The following is a 23,743-nucleotide window of genomic DNA, read 5'->3' as shown; positions in this document are numbered from 1 at the left end:
TGAGTCTCCAGATGAACATGGAGCCCAGACGACACCTTCATTGTAGCCTTGCAAAACCCTAAGAAAAAGACCTGCCTCACAGAAGCTGTAAGAAAGTGTATACGTGCTCTAAATTTAAGCTACTAAATTTGTAGTAATTTGTTGCACAGCAGTAGAAAACTAATGGAACCTAACACTGCACTTCATAGATAATTTAATTTTATAATTGTGAAATAAGAAAATTATAACACTAGGAAAAGAGAATTATATCATTATGTAATAATCAATCAATTGTACATCAGTATAACACAATGTCAAATGACAACGGAGGAAGTTCTTAAAGAAAATAATATTGCATGCAATAGAATAAAAATCCTAGTATACAGTACTGATTCTTCCAATGCAGTTTGAAATCAGATGATAGAAAAATAGAAGTGGATGATTGATAGTCACATGCTGCAGGAAAAAGAGCATACATACTGAATCAGGACATACTCACGTAGTTTAGCCATACTTAGCTATGACTGTCACCAGTTCCCTATAGTGTAAAAATTAGTCACTACCTGAACTACATAGCACCCTCTGTTCTGGTTGAAAGTATGTGCTTTGATGAAAATTACTTACTTTTCACCTGGAAAATAGAGAAATGATATTGAAGCCCTCTTGGTTAATATATTTTTCACAATGTGTTATTGTTTGAAGTAATCAGATGCAAGCTTTCTCATAATTAAAGAAAAAGCTTTGTGATAGATGGAGTTGTTCATGCAAAAAAGCTGAAAACCAGTGGGGAAGAATAAAGGTTTGACCTAAGTAACTTTTGAAAATGGTGTTTTGATGGGAAATTGTAAAAGTAAAGACAAAAGAAATGGTACAAAGCACTGTAGTCTAACTGATAAATTTCTCACAGGCGTTTGAATTAGCAATTCTGAACCTGCTTTATAGGTATACTGAGAATGAACTAACAAGTTAATGGGTGGTGGAAGGTGGGACCTAAATGTGTCACTGTCAAAGAGGGAAGTCATAAATAAGCAAGAGAGGAAGGCTAAAATAAAACCTGTGGTATGGGGTTAGAGTTGGAGACATCAGTATGAAAAAAAAAAATATATATATATATATACACACATACATATATATATATAAATATATTGTATAGATAGAGAAATAGAGTTATATATACAGAAATAATTCAATAAAGAAATGTGTGTTTATTCATATATGTATATACATATATATGAATATTCCTAGATATGTATGCCTAGTGGGCCTGACAACCCAGTAGCAATGAGCAGACCCAGACCTGAGATATACTAGTTTTGAATGCAATTCTCCTATAAGAAGGATTAGGAATTCTGATCTTTGACAAAGGAGCAAAGGCAAAAAATAAAGGGGGGTTGGGGACAAAAATAGCCTTTTCAACAAATGGGGCTGAAACAACTGGATATTCACATGCAAAAAAAAAAAAAAAAAGAATCTAGACACAGACCTTACACCTTCACAGTTAACTCTAAATGGATCACAGATCTAAATGTAAAAGGCAAAACTACAAAACTTCTGGAAGGTAACATAGGAGAAACCTAGATGACCTTGGATATGGTGATGCCTTTTGAGATGTATCATTGAAGGGCCAAACCATGAAAGAAATAATTGATAAGCTAGCTTAACTATAACTAATAACATATGCTTTGCAAAACAATGTCAAGATAATGAGAAAACAAGCCATAGACTTGGAGAAAACATTTATAAAATACACATCTGATAAAGGACTGCTATCCAAAATATACAAAGAACTTTTAAAAATCAACAATACGAAAACAACCAACCTAATTAAAAAATGAACCAAAGACCTTAACATTCACCTCAGAAAAGAAGATACACAGATGGAGAAGATATGCAGATGGCAAATAAGGAAATGAAAAAATGTTTCATTTTATTTTTCATCAGGGAAATGCAAATTAAAACAATGAAATACCACCACATACTGGCGATCCTTGACCAAAATCTGGAACACTGACAACACCAAATGCTAGCCAAATGGTAGAGTAAATGACCCTCTTATGCATTGCTGGTGGGAATGCAAAATGTTACAACCACTCTGAAAAACATTTTAGAAGTTTCCTACAAAATGATACATTCTCTTATCATACAATTTCATCAGTGGCACTCCTTGGTATTCACCCAAAGGAGTTGAAAACTTATGTCCACACAAAAACATGCACATGATGTTTATATCAACTTTATAACTACCAAAACTTGGAAACAGCCAAGATGTCCTTCAGTAGGTGAATAGATATATAAAATCTGGTACATCAAGACAGTGGAATATTATTCAGTGCAATAAAAGCTATCAAGCCATGAAAAGACATGGAAGATTCTAAAATGCATATTAGTAGTGAAAAAAGGCAATCTGAAAAGGCTACATAGTGTATGATTCCAATCATATGGCATTCTAGAAAAGGCAAAACTATAGAGACAGTAAAAGATAAGTGGTTGCCAGGGTTGGGGGAGAAGGATGGTGATGCACAGGAGATTTTTAGGGCAGTGAAAATACTCTGTATGATACTATAATGATGGATACATGTCATTACACATTTTTCCAAACCCATAGAATGTACAACTTTAAGAGTGAACCACAGTGTAAACTATGCACTTTGGATGATTATGGTGTATCAATGTAGGTTCATCCATTGTAACAGATGTACCACTCTCATGACAGATGTTGATAATGGGGGAGGTGATGCATGTGTGGGAGCTGGGAGTACGTGGGAAATCTCTCTACCTTCCCCTCAGTTTGGCTGTAACCCTAAAACTGCTCTTAAAAAATAGTCAATTTAAAAAAGTCAGTTCAATAAAATACTATTTTAGAATAATATTTCAGAAAAACTTTTCTGAGTATTAACAGCAGTGAACTGACCATCTGCATTCAATGGAACAGGTATTTCTCTCCCCAACATTAACTACTCTTATATCAGAACACTCAAAAATGAAAAACAGATTTCCAGATTGACACTCAAAGTTCAGTTCAGCAACAACCAAGAGGTACAAAGTGAAATAGAAAATGAGAACAAGTGAAGGATAGCTTCATTGATCTCAGAGAGCATATTATATTGGAGACTTTAGCACTGAAATTCCTCCCAGAATTGATTTCATTACTCTTGTTGTGGTCAAACAGAGAAGATGCTAAAAAATAAAAAATCTTGACTGAAGTTTCCTTTTATCTTATGTGTATATATAATATATTCAACTTGTATAAAGTAGAAACTACCAAAGGGAACTTTGAATATAAAAAAAAAAAAGAGAGAGAAAGAGAGAAGCTGCATATGTGTAAACTCAATTTCCTACAATCCTAAGAATATAACATGAAAGATATTTGCTATTTTGATGAAGGCATTGTTGTCATTAACATGAAAACAAGGTTGTTTATCTATTTATGATGTTCATGTAAAAAGATACATATATATGTATCTTTTGATATATTGTGTATATACATTATACATACAATCTTATATTGCATTGGTGTCATGAGGAAAAAGGTAGAAAAATGAAATATAAGATTTATATTACCAAACTTTCTATGCCTTACTTCAAATACCACTTCTCCATGACTTTCTAATTCTTTGAAAAGTTTTTTGTGACTCTCTTTTTCTGCAAATACAATCTTCGGTGGAAACTCAGTATGTAAAATAGGGGAAAGAAATGTCACTTCAATTGAAAGATAAATGCTCAAATGAAGTGACTGGCAGTATAAACTCCTTTATCTCTGAAGTGACCTTTTAAATTTTAAAACACTGTGGGGCACGTTTGGAATACAGTAATTCTGTAGCACTTTAACCCTTATTTTTTAACAATAGATTGTTTATATTAGTTGCATTGTTTATATTATTTGCATTCTGAATTCTGGATGAAACATTCTTTCCGAGCCCTGAGAATACTACTGCATGAATTTGACATCTCAATATTGGAAATGAACACATATAGAGGATAAAACAACATGGTTTCAAGGGCAAATTGGAATTATCAAGCTGATTAAATGTATTTGTTACCTTCCTCAACTCCCTATCTTCCTTATCCCCATGGCACACAATCACCACCCATGTCCCAGTACCATGGAGGACAAATTTTTCAATGCGCAGTTCACCTTTTCCTTCCTTGAACTGCACTCTAGCCGATCCCGTTTCACACTTCCTGTCTATGTATACAAGAATTTATTGGTCAGGGGGCCATTAATTTAAGTAAAATTGTGGAGGACACAGTTTCAAATCTCTAAATGAGAGTGTAACGTTTGATGATCTCAAAGATGCTCTCTATCCAAGATTCTAATTTTATCTTAAGTTCTAAGTTAGTTATTTAAAAACAGGTATTTCTAAGTGGTATCATGTATTCAAGAAATATGATATTGTTGTGGGAGGATGAGATGATCATAGCTCTTGTAACAATGTTGGAAAAATGCACGGATATAGTTGGCACGGTGAGAATGGAGGACACAGAAAGATTGATGTAGATTCCTAGCATTAGCAATGTCATTGAGGTGCTAAATTAACTATCATTCTATCTCAGAGCTTCTAGTAATATGGCAATTTTTTTTCCTGAATTTTGAAAGTTGGTGAAGTAGGATTTTCTGTTTTACATAGATGAAATCATCTGAACCTAACAGGTATATTTTAACAAAATTCACTAGGCACAAAAAATATTTCTGCTCAGATAAAGACATGCTAATGTACTAGCTATTTTAATACTAGCAGACATTAAATTCTTTAGTTTGTCAAATGATTATTTTGATAGTATAGACAGTGTATAATTTTGCTTCTAAGAAACATAAAACAAATCAAAATAACTATAACTCAAGGAAAATATATATATTATTTTAAGGATACTTGACAACATATCAAATCCAAGGAAGCGTTGACAAATCTGTCCTAAGAAGATCATAATCATGTACTGTTCCAAAGATTTTAATATAATACCTTTGAAGAACATTCACCTTTACTCTGCCAATCATATGACCCAGGTATCTACCACAGTCATTAAGATTAGGAGTTTAAATACCATATGAGAGAGAGCCCAATTGACCCACGATGAATCAGCTTTTGTTCCCTGCTCCAGCTACTGTGGCCAAGGGTTTGTGGTCAATCAGCTTTACTTGAATTTAACAATGATCTATGACTATGATGGCAATAGTTCAAACTTGTCACAAGAAAACTAAAACATTCAAGGTAAGACAATTAGCCTTGCCTCATAAGATTTTCTCAGCCCAACAGATGTATTATAAAACACAAGGAAGATTATTGTCTTTATGAAAGGAAAGGGGATGGAAGAATAGAAAAACATATCAAGGAAACATAGCATTTAGAATACTCTATTGTATAAAGTTTTGTGAATTTAGCAGTATATAATATATTATTAGATTAAATAAAACTGTGTAGTTGCCAAGGTATATTTAATAATCTAATAAGGCAAGAAGAGTGCAATCGATTTTTTCTTCTTATGATGTTTTCTATGCTATACCCAGAGGGGTCTTTCTGAAGTCTTAGAAATCTAAATCTAAAGGGTCATGCCCTTGCTCTAATTAAAGTCCTTCAATGACTTCCCACTTTTCTGAAAGTGTGAAGGACAAACTCTTCTTCAGAGACTGAGGGCCACTTCATGCTTTGGAATTTGCTTTCCTCTCTGACCTCATCTTTCACTAGCAGGCCACTTATATTTCACACCACAGCCTTAAGAAATAGCTTCCAGTCTCTTTTATATTCTGTCCTTCTGGTTTTCACTTCCTTTTTTTTTTCTGATCTCCTGTGTGCTCCCATAGCACCCTGACAATATAATTATATTCACGTAAAAACTGTGTATTTAATTGTCTGTCTCCATCACTGGATAGTATGCTCAGTGAGGCTCACATCACGTATGTTTGATTCACAATGTTCTCTCAGTAATAGCAGAATCCCTATTATATAATAAGCCCTCAATATATATATATATGTGAAATGAAGAATAAACACTAAATTTTAATAATGTTCCAATAAAAATAATCAGTTGACCAAAGATAAATTATAATATTCTTTATAGGATACCTCCTCTCATTAGAACCCAGATATAAGCTTTAGCAGATATTCAGAGAATCCTCATTGCTACTCCTCACCAGTATTAAAATGGCATAAATAAAAAGGATTGCACATGATAAATAAGGGTTCAGAAAATGAATACTGTCATAATACTTTATATATGCATACATACATACTTATATGTCACTATAATGTCACATTATTTTAAAAGAAATAATATAAAATCATTAAGGATTTGTGGTTAAAATTAGGTGGCTCATGACTTGATGTCTAACTTAAAGAGTTATTATGGAGTGATTACTAGTAGAGATAAGGCAATGATATTATGTTTATTATGATAATATAATTTTCTCTGTGGTGGTTTTTTAAGTGTAAATTAGTACAAATTAACCTTGGTAACCCCATTCTTTCTTATTACTTTATTTGAAATATCAGTTATCACTAATCTACATTGAAATTGCTCTATCTTCCAAATAGCCTATACGGTTAGAAGTAGACTGATCAGTCCTAGTCAGAAAAGAAGAAACGCAACTACTGATTATTCCAAATAGTTCATTATTCACATAAAATTGGCTCTGAGTGACATAAGTAAGGATATTTCCATATATATATAAATGAGAAAATAATTGAATGTCATTCATTGAGATAAAAAGTTATTGATGGTCACAGCGGAGTGGGCTCTCACATGGAGGTGGGGAAGTTTGGCTTTCGGGAATGATCACTAAGACTCACAAAGGAGACTTGGGCTTTGGGTTCCCAGAGAAAAAGAAGAAGAAAAGGAAGGTAGTTAAAGAACCAGAGACTCAATACTTTGTTTTAAACACTGACAATTATTTTGCGGAGGTTTGTCCCACAAGAGCCACATCACCCTCGAAGAATATGGTCCAAGAGCAGGCACCCGAAATGCCTCTAATGAAGAAAAAGGAGTCACAGCACTGTCTGCGAGGAACTCCTAGAACCTGAGACCATGTTACGTGCCAAACGGATTGAGCCATCGCCCAGCCCCACAAAGCAGGTACTTGGTCCATCTGAGTCCCTCGGTAGGGAAAAGAAGAAGAAGAGAAAGTCCGTGTTCCCTGGCTCAAGGGTGAAGACCTCCGCAGACCACAGGCAGGGCGAGGAGGTGACCAGAGTTGGCAAGAAGCTCAAAAAACGCAAGAAGGAGAAGAAGGCACAGGAAGCTACAGCCGTCTCAGCCAGGGACCCTTGGTTCTGTGAGGCCAGGGACGCTTTGTACACTTGCTCAGTTGGGAAAGGTGGCGTCCCTGAGCAGGCAGTCTTGGGACAGAAACGGAAGCAGTGGAGCCCCAGGGAACACAACATGAGGATGAAGAAGAAAAAGAAAATCCACCAGGAGGGAGATATCCCCCTAGGGCACCCTGAGCTCTCCAGGTCTATGGAAAGCAGCCGTAGGAAAGGAAGTAAAAAGAAGTCAGTAAAAGTAGAAGCTCCAGAATACATCCCAATAGGAGATGACCCCAAGGCCCCTGTGAAGAAGAAAATGGAGTCCAAGAAAAAGGCAGAGCAGGAAGACACTGAGTTGCCAGCTCTGAAGAGGAAGAAGAAGAGGCAGGAGAACCTTGGGAGGAGGAGCCCGACACAGACTTGGAGGTAGTGTTGGAAAAGAAGGGCAACATGGACGAGGCGCACATAGACCAGGTGAGGCGAAAGGCCTTGCAAGAAGAGATCGATCGTGAGTCAGGGAGGACGGAAGCTTCTGACACCAGGAAGCAGAAAGGAACTCAGTTTGGCCAATGGGATACTGCTGGCTTTGAAAATGAGGAACAGAAACTGAAATTTCTCAAACTCATGGGTGGCTTTAAAAATCTGTCCCCTTCATTCAGTCGCCCCCCTAACATGGTTGGCAGGCCCAACATGGCCTTCAGCAAGAAGGTGGCTGACACCCTGCAGCAGAATCTGCAGCAAGACTACGACCGGGCCATGAGCTGGAAGTACAAGCAGAGGGCCGGCCTTGGCTTCTCCACGGCTCTAGACAAAATCTTTTATATTGACAGGAACGCATCCGGGTCAATCAAGTTTGAAGATTAAACTCTCCTGTCTTGTCCCCCCAAACGGCCAACATTACTTTTATTGTTCTGTTACGCAGATGAAAACCATAGGACAGTTGTCTCAAATTGAATTCCTGCAGAGATAAAGGACAACTATGTTGATGTGTTTGGAAAAAGTGGGGTGAGGGCAGCTCGTTTCAGGAAGCAGGAGAACATGTGAGTGGCTGAAACCTACTGTTTTCTGTGTGAAGCTTCTGTCCCTGTTGAAGACAGTGAGTATCAATAGCAATAGCTCACGCTTGTCTAGTGCTTACTGTGTGCCAGGCACATATGTGTCTCCCTTGCATTAATGTATTTAATCTTTATGATTCTGATTCTGCCTCACCATGGGGCAGAGGTGAGGCAGGTCTGCCTGGGCCCTGACCAACAAGCATCGGCCAGGTCTAGAGTCTTACAAGTCTGTGTTAACAGTGATTCAGGTGGGCCACTTCCCTCAGAAGGTGAACTTGGCCTTTCACGGATTCAACCTTGAGATGCATAACAGAAGAGGCCTACAAGGTAAGAGTCTGCATTTGAGTTAGCTCTTCAGGGCACATCCCCTTCCGGCAGGGGAATAAATCTTTCCCAGTCTTGATCTACACTACAGGAACTTGCCCAGTGTAAAAGGAACCAACCACTGCTTCTCTAATCATTTTTATCTTGCTGAGAGATCACACTACAGTTTGGGCTTGTTCGGCTGTCAGGAAGGATTGTGCTTAGCCATCTACTGGGTGCTTCCGGAGAGCGGCTGAGTGATTGTCCCTGATCTATCACCACAGTGATAGCTCTCATTAGGGTGTGGTGGTCAGGCCTTTCCTCTCTTGCTGTATCTTCAGTCTCTGTGATAGGATTTGAATTTCTAGCTCAGTGTGGCTGAATGAGTTCCACTTGGCTTGGGAAGGTTATTAAAGTCTGTTCCTGAAGCAGGGTCTAAGCAGAGAAGGCTGGGCAGCCAAGACGGCAAGATGCCAAGTGTCCTCAGATTGAACTCAGCCTTGTCTCGGCTGCTCTCATAGGTGCAGACCACTGTTGCTCTAGTGACAGCTCCTGCCCTGCAGTTAGCTGGGCCTCTGTCCTTTTGTAAATTAAACAACATTGTCTTGAGTCACCTATCCCCCTTTTTCCCCATGTCCTGGGCCCTCCTCAGGCTGTCTGCAAGTTTTTGTGGTGTGATTTCCCATGTTGTTCTTCATTTGTTGACTCTGTGTAGCACACAGCCTGTCTCCACTGGAACAAGGCAGTTTTTGGACTTGTATTCAGAATCTGGGAGAGATGGGTGGGAGGTTTGTTATTTAAGCACAGCCAAGGTCTTAGCTGAATACATAACAACCCTGTTCTCGAACTTGTCGGCTGTTTCTCCCTTGGGGGTTGCTCACTGACTGACCCCCCTCCTATGGCAAGGTCCTTCCCTCCTTATAACTGCCTTTATCCAGCTGTTCCCCAGACCTCGTGATTCTTAACCACTTTATTCCTTGGGGTGATTCCTGCTGTTTTGCCTTAGCCCACTAGGCTCCTCCGTGAGGCCACCTTTCTGTAGCTAGACTGGCCAATCAAAAGTGTTTGCCAGATAGACACAGTTCTCTCCTTAAAAATTGTGTGTTCAGCTCTGCAAACTTAGAACTGTTCAGGTTTGTGGTTGGAATAATGCCCCCATGCCCCGGCCCCCATCCAAGTCCTAATCATTGGAACCTGTTAATATGTTGTGATACAAAACAAAAGGGAGTTTAAGGTAGCAGATGGAATTGTTTGCTAATCAGTTGACCTTAATATGATTAGACTGGGCCTACCCAGATAACCGAGGATTAGAAGTAGAAGAGGGAGACAGAAGAGTCAAGAGACTTGCAAGAAACACTCAACAAGCTGTCACTAGTTTGAAAATGAAGGAACCACAAGCCAAGGAATGCAGGTGGCCTCTAGAAGCTGGAAAAGGCAAGAAAACTGATTCTCCCCTAGAGCCTCCAGAAGGAATACAGCCCAGCTGACACCTTCATTTTGAAGGTAAGCCCACTGGACTTCAGACCAGGAGACCTGTAAGATGGTAAAATTGTGAATTTTTAAGCCACTAAGTTTGTAGTAATTTAAAGTGCAATAGAAAATTAATACAGGCCTCATGCAGAAGTTTTTCTCACTTTCACCTTATTTCCTAAAATTTTTTTTGATTTTTTTTCTGTTGTTTCTCCATCATCCTTCATGTAGTAGTAGCAGACTTCATCTCATGTAGGCCATGGTCTTCAGAGACTGGCTAAGTGATTTAGTAACAGGCTGAGGAAACCAAACAAGAACATAAAAAATCTAAGCTTCCACCTGGGCCAGGTAACATATGGTTCAGAAGCTGCTTTGATGTAACGGATACCTGACCGAACGTGAAAGTCCAAGTCCAGGTTAATGGAAGAGCATTAGGAATTCACTGACTCAGGCTTGGTCACTGATGCTCTCTGATGTGTACAGCCTCAAAGTAGATGACTTAAAAGTGCGTAATTTGTAAATTTGCCAATTGATTTTCATTTGAATAGTATCATATAGTAAAAGTGGTATAGGAAATAATTTTAATGAAAATAATTTTGTGAAATAAAGGCCACTTAGGAATATTTGAGCAGTACCAAGAAAAAAATTTATTGGTGATGAAATTATAGGGGTTTAATTTTGTTCAGAGTACAAAAATCATTTGAACTATTATATTAATTTTAGAACTGGATATAACACTCAGATTATCTATTAGTGTTTCTCAACTCAAGGGATGTTTCCTTCCAAAGAGCATTTAAAATAAATAAGAGGGGACACTTTTGGTTGTCACATGACTTGTGGGTTGGATTGACATTAAGCATCAAGATGACATTGTCTGCTGAAAGCCTGCAGTGTTCAGGGAGATACCTTGAAACTAAGAATAAACCTACCTCAAATGCCAACTGAAAAACCACAAATTTAGAAAGCAGGAAATCAACAATATAAACAAATTAGTGGTAGAAACAGGATTGAAATTGTCTGCAGACTCTATCTCTGAATATAGTAAGAACTATATATAAGGATATCATTACTTTTGAGGATGATTTTATATTTCCATTCCATTCATCACACAGATATTAAAATTTATTGGTAGCTATAGGTGTCAGAAGTTCCACATTCTTCAGATCTCCTTGCTTTTGTCCCTTCCTGATGGTGGTCTTCCCATGTACTCCTCCTCCAAGAGAGAGGAGAGTCTTTGTCATGCAACTCCTTCTGTCATAATCTATTATTGTTTTGCTAGAGCCCCATTGGTGGTAAAGTGTGGAGGCTGTGCCTTGGTGTCTCTGACCTTCACAAATGTTTCTCCAGTGCTATAGCTTTGTTTCCCCCACTCCATTCCCTGGTTGCAGAGTTTCTAGTCTATTTCCTTGAACACCTGACCCTTGTTAGTAGTGTCTTTTTCTTCCCTCAGGTGAGACAGGAAGGTTGGAAGAAGCTAGACACAGAGGAATTCCCTTTTCCACCAGACAGAACCTCTGGCTGTGACTTTGGTCCTGGAAAATAGGCTTTCTTTCATAGAGAAGGCTCTAAGTGTGTTTCACAAGGCTTATCATTTGCCTTCCCTGCTAGAGCCAAGAAAGGATCTTTCTCATATTCTTACCATAGGAACCTGATGGGGATCCTGGAAGTATTTTGATACTCCTCTGTATTCAGCATTTCATGAAAATTACCATTTGTGTGTTCCTATCAGTTTATGCCTTCAATGAATTCTGCTTTGGGTAACCTGATCTCAGTTCCTATATCATTCTTGATGCGCTTGTCTCTCCAGATTTTAGAGTAGCTGTTTGCCCAGTAATATCATTGTTTTGATGAGTCCAAGAAAATCATTTCTTTTCAGTTTTCTTGTTGTAAGGCCAGGAGTGATAACTTCTAAACTCTTTACTTCTGTGGCTTTACTTATCAAGAATGCAACCATAAAACTGGAGTCTTTTCCTTTAACCTTTCTAAATTTCTGTCTTCTTTCCAGAAAGAACCAATAATTGCAATTCTGACATACCTCAATTACTTATGAAAATTTTTGTCACTTTCTAAAAAGGAATACAGTGAGAAAGAGAGGGTATGAAAAAAAAAAAGAAGAAAAAAACTAGTCCAATGGTTTGGGAAAATCATCATAAAAGAACTGTAAAACAAGTAATTGCTGAAAATTTTAAATATGAAGAGACCAAAAAAACAAACAAAAGGTCAATATTAATTGCCCTTAATCTAATTATATATAGCTATGGGCTAAATTATGTTTCCTTAAAATACATATGTTGAAGCCCTAATCACAGCGTGCCCATATCTGGATTTACAAGAAGAGGAAGAGAGATCTCTTTCTCTCTCTCCACCATGTGAGAACATCACAAAAAGACAACCTTCTGAATATTGTTACAACTGAACTCGTTGTTTGCCTTGGTTACAGTCTCACCACTGGGTTGGCAAATGTAAGACAGAGTAGAATATTTCTTCAAAGACTTTAAAAATGAGGTGAATACTGAAATGCTAACCCTTGGAAGGCTGGTAGAAACTTGAAGCTTAAATGTAACCAGGCCAACTTTCTGCTAAACCAAAAATACCATTGTCTTCTACAGGATTTAAATGAGAAACGAATTTCATAACATAATATTTAAAATACTGTATTAAAATACAATATTAAAAACACAATACAAGACACGATATAAAACTGGCATGAGGATGAGGAAAAATATCAATTTATATGGGAAAAGATAACCTATAGATGCCAAAACAGAGATGACATAGATGTTAGGATTATCTGTCAAAGATTTTAAGCACCTATTTTTTTAAATGTTCCCACAAGAATGAGTAAATTCTCTTGAGTGAATGGAGAGTTAGCAGTCTAGCAAAAGTAGAAAATATAGAGAACAAAATGGAAATTTTAGAACTTTAAAATACAATAACCATCTTTTTAAAAAAAGAAATCAAACTCCTGGAGTGATCACTAATAGAATGAAAATGACAGAGAAGATAGCCACTGAACTTAAAGGTAAATCAACAGAAATAATACAACTGAATTGCAGGAAGATAAAAAAGTGAAATACAAGAGTAAACAGTCTTAGGGATCGTGGGGCAGCAAAAAAAGGTCTACAATTAATATTGTTGGAGTTGCAGAGACAGAAGAGAAGGAATGTGATCCTATAAAAATATTTGAAGAAATAATGTCTGATAACATCCCAAATATGGTGAAAGACATAAACTTACATGCCAAAGACTCTCAGTGAAACCCAAGCAAGATAAGTCCCAAATAATCCACTTTCAAGCATAACATAATTAAACTCTTAAAACTAAAACAAAAAAAGAAAGAAAGAAAGAAGAAAGAAACAAAGAAAGAAACAAACAAAGAAAGAAAGAAGAAAGAAAGAAAGAAAGAAAGAAGAAAGAAAGAAGAAAGAAAGAAAGAAAGAAAGAAAAATATATTTGAGAACAGTTGGTAAAATAAAAAATGACTGGGTTCTTATAAGAAAGCATGGAGGCCAAAAGGAAGTATAAGACTGTTTATAAAGTGCTGAAAGAAGTCTGAACCCATAATTCTATATCCAATGAAAATATCCTTCAGGAAAGAAGGGTAAGTTAAGTTCTTCTCAGATGGAGGAAAACTAAGAGTAGTTATTGTCAGTATATCAGGTCTATAAGAATTGCTAAAGGAAGGTTTCCATACAGAAGGGAATTATATAAGAAGAAAACTTAGAACATAAATAATAAAGAATAGCACCAGAAGTATCATATCAAGTTAAGTATAATAAACAACTTTTCTGCTCTTGAGTTATTTAAACTCTGTATGACTATTACAATCATAATCTAATAGAATTTTCAATAGATAGATAGATATAGGTATGGACATAGATTGTGATATAATATATGAGACAACTACAACACCAGTGGGAAGGCAATGGAACCTTCATAATTGTAAGATTACTACTTGATGTGGTAAAATATCAATTGTAAGTAAAATGTGAAATGTTAATTATATATGTCATAATATCTATAGCAACACCTAAAATATAAAAACTAAGAAGTAGACTAAAAAGGTAACAGATGAATTAAAATGGAATAATAAAAAATGTTTAAATGACTCAAAAGAAGTGTAGAAAGGAAAAGTAGAGAATATATATTATATATATCTGAAGCAACCAGAAAATAATGAAATGATAGACTAAATCGAAACATATTAAAATTATATTGAATTTAATGACTTAAATTCAGCAATTAAATAAAAGAAACTGTTATGTTGATAAGTGATCCAAATATATGTATTATACAGGAAACTCATTTCAAATATAGTGATATATGTAGGTTAAAAGTAAAAAGATAGTAAAGATTCAACCATGTTAATGCTAATCAAACAAAAGCAGTGACTATATCTATATTAATAATAAGTGACTTAATAAAGTAGGTAAGAGAATAGAAAATTAATAAGAATATAAAGAAACATTAGAGGGATAAAAGGGACAATTCATTAAGAACATATAATGGTACAAAATATGTAGATAGCTAATAAAAGAGCTTCAAACTATAAGATGGAAAAACTCACAGAACTGAAAGGACAAATAGAAAAACCCATAATTATAGATGGAGACAACACTCCTTCTTTAGTAATACACAGAAATAGCAGACAGAATAATCAGCAAGAATATAGAACATAACACCATCAACCAATGGGATATGATATATATAGAACACTTCATCCTACAATAGCAAAACACCCTTTACTTTCAATTGTGTGTAGAATAGTCATCAAGATAAACCATGTTTTGCATCATAATCCAAACTCAAATTTTTTAAAAACTTGGAATCATACAATGACATTCTCTGACCATAATGGAATTAACAGAAATGTAATGGGAAAATCTCCAAACATTTTGGAAAGAAACAAGAAAGTTCTAAATAATTCATAGATCATTGTGGAGAATTAGTAAATATTTTGAGCTGAACAAAATTAAAACTATAACATCAAAATTTATGGTATGCAGCTAAAACAATGCTTAAGGGAAATTTTCTATGATTAAGTGCTTATATTAGAAAAGAAGAAAGGTCTCAAACCAATAATAATCTTAGCTTCCTCCTTACAAACCTAGTAAAGAAGAACAAAATAAATCTAAGTATGTGGAATGAAGGAAATAATGAAGATGGGAGTAGAAATAAAATTGAAAAGAGGAAAACAATAGAGAAAATCAAGGACACCTAAAGCTGGTTCTTTGAAAAAAAAAAAAAGTTGGGTGAACATCCAACAAAACTGGAAAAATAAGACACAAATTAGCAATATGAGACATGAAAGATGTGCTACTACAGACTGAAGACATCAAAATTATGTAGAGGAAATGAACTAATTCTTAAAAAAAAACAAAAGAACACAAATAATCACAACTAAAGATGAAATGAAAAACCAGAACAGCTCTATATCTAGAAATGAGCTGAATTTGTCACTTAAAATCTTCCTCAATAGCCTGCCAAAGAATTTTCCAGGAGGGCCATACCACTTAGTCTCACTGATTCTGGGTACAATGTATAATCATGCTCCTCCCCCAAGAGTAGTTGCTTTTCAAATGTGTTTGCTTCCTTTTCTTTTTTTGTAAACTTTTTTTTTAATTGAATAAAAGATTCTTTAAATTCTATAGTGCTTTACAATTTTCAGAAGTGTTTCCTTTTCTTTTTTGTCTTCCTCCTGACTGAACTCTTCAGCTATCTGCATGAAGTTTTCACCAGTGCCCTAATGGCAGTAGCCCTTGTTAACATTTCCCTGCACCTTCAGGCTTCTGCTCTGTAGTGTAGACTGGAAGAAAATTCCTGGTGGAGCTTTGCACCCCTCAAGAGCTGCTGCTCTCCTTTACAAGTCTGCACCACAGTGAAGATTACTGACCTCTTTCCAAGTCTTTCCATGTCTTTAGTGTTTGTGGAGAAAGCTGTCAAGAAGTTAATGAATTCTCCCAATTACTGCAACATCAGAGGTTTCATCCTCTTCTGCCTACTCACACTCAAGTCTTCACCCCGTGTCAGATTTTCTAGCTCAGCTCTTACAGGCTCTGTCTCTCTGTCTCTCTCTCCCTGTCTCTCTCTCCCTCTCTCTGCAGGCACCATCTCTCTTTAGATTTTGGGCCAGTTGGTTACTCTGTAAATGCAGATTCCCAAGGGGTTAAAAACATTGAAAAAGTTAGTCCAACTCTTTCTTTCAGTGTGTGAAAGACCCTGCTTCCATAATTCTATATCCTGGGGTGAAAATCTGAGATTGAACCTCTTTCTTTTATTAGCATATTTTGTAGATCTTTTACCTGTGAGCACAAATCTTCTTCATATTGCTGTACTATAAAGTATTTCTTAATATGGATTTAGAGCATATCATGTAACCAATTCCTAATCTATGGTCACAAATTTTAAGTTTTTAAGTCAAACGTTGCTTCTATAGAAGTCTCTAAGATATAGCTGTGTGATTATTTGAATAGGATAAATATATGAACTCGAAGTGGTGGTACAAACAATCTGAGTTATGTTTCTAAAGCACAAGTCTAATCATACATCTCCCACATTAGAGTCCTCTGATTTTTTTCTCCTTAGGTAAATCGAAATAGCTTTATCATTTCCTTCAACCTACTTCTAGCATTTCAATCTCCTATTCTACCTACAGTTTTACCCCGTCAGGGATATAAAATTATGCAAGGTTTTTTTTTTTTTTTCTGACAGCAAGAACTCTTAAACCTATGATGTAATATTTTTATCCTACAGAGATTCCCTCATAGAAATTTGATTCTGCATCATGCTTATTGTATTTATTGTGAATAGACATAAGAAACAACTAGATGAAAAATCTAAGTCTAATATGTTGTGATACTGCTATTAAAGGCATGTCTGTTAGTTGTTCAAAAAAATGTACATAATGAATTTCTCTTTACATTTAGAGCCAGTAAAAGTGTGTTTTCCCTTTCTTTATGAATTTATTTACTTCCTTTTATTAGATAATGAGAACATTATAACAACTGTTCTGTTTCTGTTTTGATTTACTGGAAACTTTAGTCAAATTTTGTGTTCCAAGTTAGAATGCAAGCCTAATTTTTTTTTTTTAGAGTAAGAAATTGGTCTATAACTTTTTTTTTTTAATTGGAGTTTAGATGCTTTACAATGTTGTGTTAGTTTCTGCTGTACAGCAAAGTGAATCAGCCACACGTATATATTTATCCCCTCTTCCTTGAATTCCCTTCCCATTTAGGTCAACACAGAGCAATTGAGTAGAGTTCCATGTGCTATACAGTCTGTTCTCATTAGTTATCTATTTTATACATAGTAGTGTATGTATGTCAATCCCAATCTCCCAATTCATCCCACCCTCGCTTCCCCCCTTAATATCTGTACATTTGTGCGCTACGTCTGTGTCTCTATCTCTGCTTTGCAAATAAGTTCATCTATACCATTTTTCTAGATTCCACATATATGCATTAATATACGCTATTTGTTTTTCTCTGACCAATTATAATATTCAAGGTACTATGCTAATTATAGCACATATAAGAGGGAAAAAGATTGTTCTTGTGCTGCTTACTTACAGTAATTTTGGGGAAAAATTGGCTAAAAAATTTCAAACAATGGAATATAACATAATGCAAAGAGTTCATGAAAATGGATTACTATCACCTGGAGGAGGTTTTAAAAATGTTAAGAGTTTCCACGCTTCATAGTATATAAATTAAGGAGAAATTAGGTTTAGGAATAAGAAACATGAAGATGTGAGTACCTGCAAGGCATGTTAGAAGAACAGTGAGAAAGCTTTTCATTCTTATAAATAGAAAATTTAATAAAATATACTTTGGCTTTGGATAAAATTGATAGAAATTATCGGTCATAATAAAACTTTAAGACCAAGATTTTATAAAGTCAGATGTGAATTATCAGAGCACTGAACTAAAAATGATCAGTAAATCAATGTAGAACATTTCTATTCCAATGATTATAAAAGACTTGGGGAAAAGGACAAAATATGGATAAAAGAACTCACTTTAAATGTATAAGATTCTGGACTTCTCTGGTGGCGCAGTGGTTAAGAATCTGCCTGCCAATACAGAGGACACAGTTCTGAGCCCTGGTCCAGGAAGATCCCACACACCACAGAGCAACTAAGCCCTTGCGCCACAACTATTGAGCCTGTGCTCTAGAGCCCGCGAGCCACAACTACTGAAGCCTGCGCGCCTAGAGCCCGTGTTCCGCGACAAGAGAAGCGACCGCAATGAGAAGACCGCGTACTGCAATGAAAAGTAGCCCCCGCTCGCCTCAACTAGAGAAACCCTGCACACAGCAACGAAGAAGCAGCGCAGCCAAAAATAAATAAATAAATAAATAAATAAATACATACATAAATTTATTTTTAAAAAAGGAAATGAGAGTTTAAAAAACTGCATAAGATTCTGATTCTTATCTTTTTTTTTTTTTTTTTTTTTATTTTCTTTACGTGGGCCTCTCACCGTTGTGGCCTCACCCGTTGCGGAGCACAGGCTCCGGACGCGCAGGCTCAGCGGCCATGGGTCACGGGCCCAGCCGCTCCACGGCACGTAGGGATCTTCCCAGACCGGGGCACGAACCTGTGTCCCCGGCATCGGCAGGCGGACTCTCAACCACTGCACCACCAGGGAAGCCCTCTGATTCTTATCTTTAATAAGGAAAAAGCAAGAGTCTCTACTTCCTAAGGTCCTTCCTAAAGTTATTCAATGAAAATTATTACTTGAAATAATGTTTTAAATTATTAAAAATACTCATGTAATCTCTGAATCCAAACAATCTAGAAACATGTAAAATATATTTGCTCCTTCAGTCTATAGAATGAATGTGTTTGATATGTGAAAAGTAATTTATGAATCAAATAGTATATGTGTTAAATCAGACCCTCACTTAATCAAGTATGTGGATCTTAATTAAGAAACAGATTCCTTAAGTCCCCTTGCAGATTGCATTTAAGAGAGTGCTTTACAGACTCAAACACAAAGACAATGAAGGGGAGCAGAATATACCTCTCCAGAATATGCCACTTTGGCATGTAGATTATTTCAAGCTGAAGACAATTTGGGCCCAGTAGACTCAGGAAAACTTTTACCTCTACCTTAACTGCCTAAAAGAATTTTGATGGGGCCTAGCCCAGAGACAGAACTATTACCAGAGATAACTTTTTTTATCTGAAAGAATTACCTGCATGGCCAGGCAAACATCTGATTACCAAATATCTGCTCTTCTTACTGTCGCTTTTTAACTTTTTATTTTGTATTGGAATATAGTTGAATAACAATGTTGTGTTAGTTTCAGGTGTACAGCAAAGTGTTTCAGTTATATATATATATACATGTACCTATTCTTTTTCAAATAATTTTCCCATTTAGATTGTTACTGAGCAGAGTTCTCTGTGCTATACAGTAGGTCCTTGTTAGTTATTCATTTAAAAAATAGCGGTGAGCGAACTTATGGCTACCATGGGGGAGAGGTGGGGGGGGGAGGATAGTTAGGGAGTTTGGGATTGACATGTACATACTTCTTACTGTCCTTTGAATTACCCTCCTTCCCTTCGAAGCTCTAGGCCCCTATCCCACTACTTAGCTCAGAGTGGCATATAAGCTGTAGTTGCCTGAGTGCCTTTGAGTCTCATATTTTTATGGGGATCCCATGTGTACAAAATTTGTTTTTCTCCTATTAATCTGTTTTGTCAATTTAATTATTCGACCCACCAAAGAACCTGGAAGGGAAGAAGAAAAAGAAATTTCTGCCTTTACAGCAACACAGTGCTTTTAGTTATTGATTGATTTATTGTTCGCTCCAAATTATGAAGTATGAGAAAATGTATAATTGTGAATTAGGCGACTGGTGTTAGACCTGAGAACCCCAGGATGGGACCCTTGGATTTCTCTTATAGGGAGTAGAAAGTGAGAGGATGTTCAACAGAAGTATGACATTGGAAACTGAACATATTTACCTCTTTCCTATCTTAGCTTGAATAAGTAAGAGGGTCATTCTTAGTGTCATAGTTTAGATAAAAGCTAGTAATGGCCTAAGTTTGAGAAGTTGCATAAGAAAAACAAATGAAGGAAAAATTGCCATAAATACATCATGAGTGAGATGCAAATTAATGTAAGATCTAATTTCTAATAGAAAATCAGTATATATACCGATTTTCAGCAAAAATATACTCTTTCTGTGCAGCACTTGTCTGGAAGTGAATAGTAGCTGCCTCCTTTAGAATGGCAAAAATAAATGTTATTTGGCCATAATCCTCACTACTGCCTGTTGCATACCAGATACTTTTCATTCATTTTTATTATTTTACTTCAATTGTACTAGTTTTCCTGTTCCTTTTGGTGCAAGATTTTGCTGCCCCTGGTTTAAAGACATCCTTGTGGATATTAAAAAACAAAACCAAAAAAACCCCTCGTGTCAAAGTGACATATATTCAAAATGGAACTAATGAAATACTCTAAAAGAAATAGTTTATGGGACGCACATGTAGGTTTTCTTAATTATAAGTATATAAACTGTTCACTAACCTAGATTTTACATAATACATTAAAATGCTCAAAATGTCAGAAATGCCTACTTTGGCATAGGTGCTGGGCTAGATTCCAATCCATAGATATATAAAAGAAATGCTCTGACTTTGATGGTTTGGGAGCTGTAGAAGTAAGAAGCTCATGCAAACAAAATATAAAGGCTGAGAGAGGAGTGTTATGGAAACCCGGTGAGAAGGCAGCTTATTATCCATAAATGAGTATGTGGTTTGGGGCAGGGATTGAGGTGAAGATGTTCAAAAAGCAAGGCTTCGTAGAGAAAGGGATACTTAAGCTATATTCAAGAACTGTAATTTTAAAGAACACAAGAAAGAGTAGAGCAATTTGGGCAAAGAGAAAACTAGTGTTTCTGCATGCATTTGTGTTAAACCCACAATGATAAGGTGGTTGTGGTGATATTTATGCCTCACACAGATTAAGATCACTGAAAAATAAAATTATCAATTTGCAAACTGTTCTTTACTCTTTACAACAGCAAGAGTTCTGGTTTTAATGATTATTTTCCCTGAACATTATTTTATGATTCTGATTAATTTTCTTGATCATTTTAAGGATTCTTCAAACCTATTTGCACAAATAGCCTTTTTGGAAGAATCAGTAGAAAACACTTGTTAAATAAAAGCCAAATGTCTTAGTCTCTTTCTTTAAGCTTCTTAGTAAAAAACAACAACATTGTCCTACGTCTCTTCAGAAATTGTTAAGTCTTTAACTTTGTTGCATAAATAACGAATTTATTTCAATTTTTAATGAGATTCTTATTTAAAATAGAAGACATAGTAGGAGAGAAAAAACATTTTATAACATATTTTAAAATCTATTTTACCTTCATCTGTATTTTGAATATTAATACAAGCTTTAGTTTGCAAAGCATTTTACGGTTACACTTTCTCCCAATTTTCTTTTTTCAAGTAAGTCATGGAGGAAAAAACTCAAAACTAAAATGTATTTTACTAATTTTTTGAACTGTAATTTCTTTCTTTTGGTTATATTGAAATTCATTAAAGTAATTCTGCTAGAGGGTTTGGCAGAGCTAACATCAGGCTTTAATTTATCCATGTAAGTTTTTTAAAGAATTTTTCTGTTCTTTGGCTAAGAACTGACATTTTATGTATGATTAAAAGTTAATGTGCTTTAATTTGGAATGAGAACTGTTGAACATATTGTGTGAAAACAGATTTATGTCACAAAATGTCTCAAATGAAAAAATTGGTGGTGTCATGCTTCTTCTCTTAATGTTTTTATTCTGTTTTCTCTTTAGTACTTGCTCTCGCTCTGTCTCTTGAAATGTGAACACTTAAATTGGATAAATTCAATTACCCCTCAATGCCTCTTTTGTTTTTCAAAAAACTAATTAGAAGTTATTGAGTAAAAAACTGTTAGTGGTTTCAAAATTTATTAGAGCTGTGGAATGTAAAACACTGTTGGACACATAAACCTTCTGACTTCAAATCTATACATGCATATGTTATTCATTGAAGCAAACATATTTATTATAAGAATGGTAAATATAAATCTAAATACTTCAAGGATTAACTGAGGTGAATCTAAGGATGGAAGTAAGATAAAAAGTTTAGGCAGAAGCAGCATTGGAATAATAAGTTCTAGTTACCATTTATAACATTTGTTGAATTTTTAGTATATATGAGGTACAGTACCAGAGTCTGGGAATATAATCAAGCATAATTCTTGTACTCATTGAGCATAACATCAAATGGAAGAGACTGAGTACAGAAAATATTTTAGGCAACTAGCTCCTCCCTGGTTTTATAATGGAAGCATGAAAGCTCTGTTTCCTTCTTCAGGGAATGGATACATTAAAATGCCTACAAAAGACACAGGTCTCAGGAACCAAGACCAGCATGGAGATGTTTTAAAGGTTAGGCATTTGTGACACATATAAAAGATGTTAAATCTCCCCTTGTCTAAGGGAGGCAAGACCTCTAAAACACTAAAGCCTAGCTCTGGTGTGTTTTTTAAAATAATTTTTCGAAGTTGTCTTCCTATGGAAATAAATACTATATTATTAATTTACTTATTAATGTATCATAATTGTCATTTTTTATAGATATATAAAGTAAATGTATAGAGAATGATTAAACTATATAAAGAGAAAGAAACCTAATCCAGGTTGAGGTGATAATGAAGGTTCCTGATGAAGTGCTATTTAATCTAAATCTTACAGAATTAAGAAGAATTTGCTTAGTACTGAATACGAAGAAGACATGTCAAGAGGAAATTAGCCTTAGAGAAGATCCTGAGTAAAATGAAATATTGTGCTTCGGAAGGACTGATAGAAGACCATAGACCATATCGATAGAAAGAGAACGGATTGGGGAAATAGGCAGAAGAGAGATGGCAAGCCAGTATATGTGTGTGTGTGTGTGTGTGTGTGTGTGCACGTGTGTGTGTGTGTAAACATTTATGTATATTTAAAAATAGGAAAAGGAAGCTGCTGAAAGATTTTAGGCACTGGCATGAGATGATCACATTTACAGTGTGAACAGATCTCCTGCCTGCTGTTTGAGGAATGGATTAGAAGGGTTTACAAAAGATGTGGCGACATTAGAAAGGAAGCCAAAACTGTGGATGATAGTCTCAGCCTGAAGAGAAGTAGATGGCTTTGAAAAAATACATTTAGAAAGTAAAAATGATAGATTTTGATGATGATTGCATATAGGAGACAGAGGGAGGCCACTGTCAAGGATTTTACTTATAAATCAAATAAAGAATAGACCTCCTGTAATATAATCTAGGGGGGAAAAAAGTCCCATTGTAAATTTTGCCCAACATAGGCATATCTCACTTTGACAAAAAAATCAAATCAAGTAAGCCTCAAAATCAAAACTAGGATATGGTTCTCAGTCCCTATAATATACCTTAGTTGCTATTAGAAAATGACCTGTTTATGTTGCCTAGTCCTAAAATTGAATACACTATTTAAAAAAAATAAGAACTATGGAAAAAATTTCCAATGGGCCCACACGTATACATACACTTCTTTTAGATTCTCTGCTAGCAAAGAAACTTTTTCCCAATTTATTGAGGTGGCTTTTCAGCATAAACAAAACAAACCAAAGATACAAAAACCAGTTATAAAGAATTATTTATTGCATCTCTAGCAAGATGACATAAAGGA

General features: G+C 35.6%; 1 protein-coding gene across 1 annotated transcript; it reads left to right on the top strand.

The window, feature by feature from the left end:
- Nucleotides 1-6,746: 6,746 nt before the first annotated feature.
- LOC113617880 (lysine-rich nucleolar protein 1-like) lies at nt 6,747-8,081 on the top strand. Its single transcript, XM_027101412.1, is given in 3 exon segments — nt 6,747-6,961; nt 6,963-7,597; nt 7,600-8,081. Coding segments are annotated over 3 exon segments (1,332 nt in total).
- Nucleotides 8,082-23,743: the final 15,662 nt, after the last annotated feature.

The sequence above is a fragment of the Aethalodelphis obliquidens genome, unplaced genomic scaffold (assembly GCF_003676395.1).
Source record: "Aethalodelphis obliquidens isolate GAN/ISIS:26980383/991018 unplaced genomic scaffold, ASM367639v1 scaffold1, whole genome shotgun sequence".
Classification (NCBI taxonomy): domain Eukaryota; kingdom Metazoa; phylum Chordata; class Mammalia; order Artiodactyla; family Delphinidae; genus Aethalodelphis; species Aethalodelphis obliquidens.
This window is presented reverse-complemented; position numbering and strand designations above follow the sequence as displayed.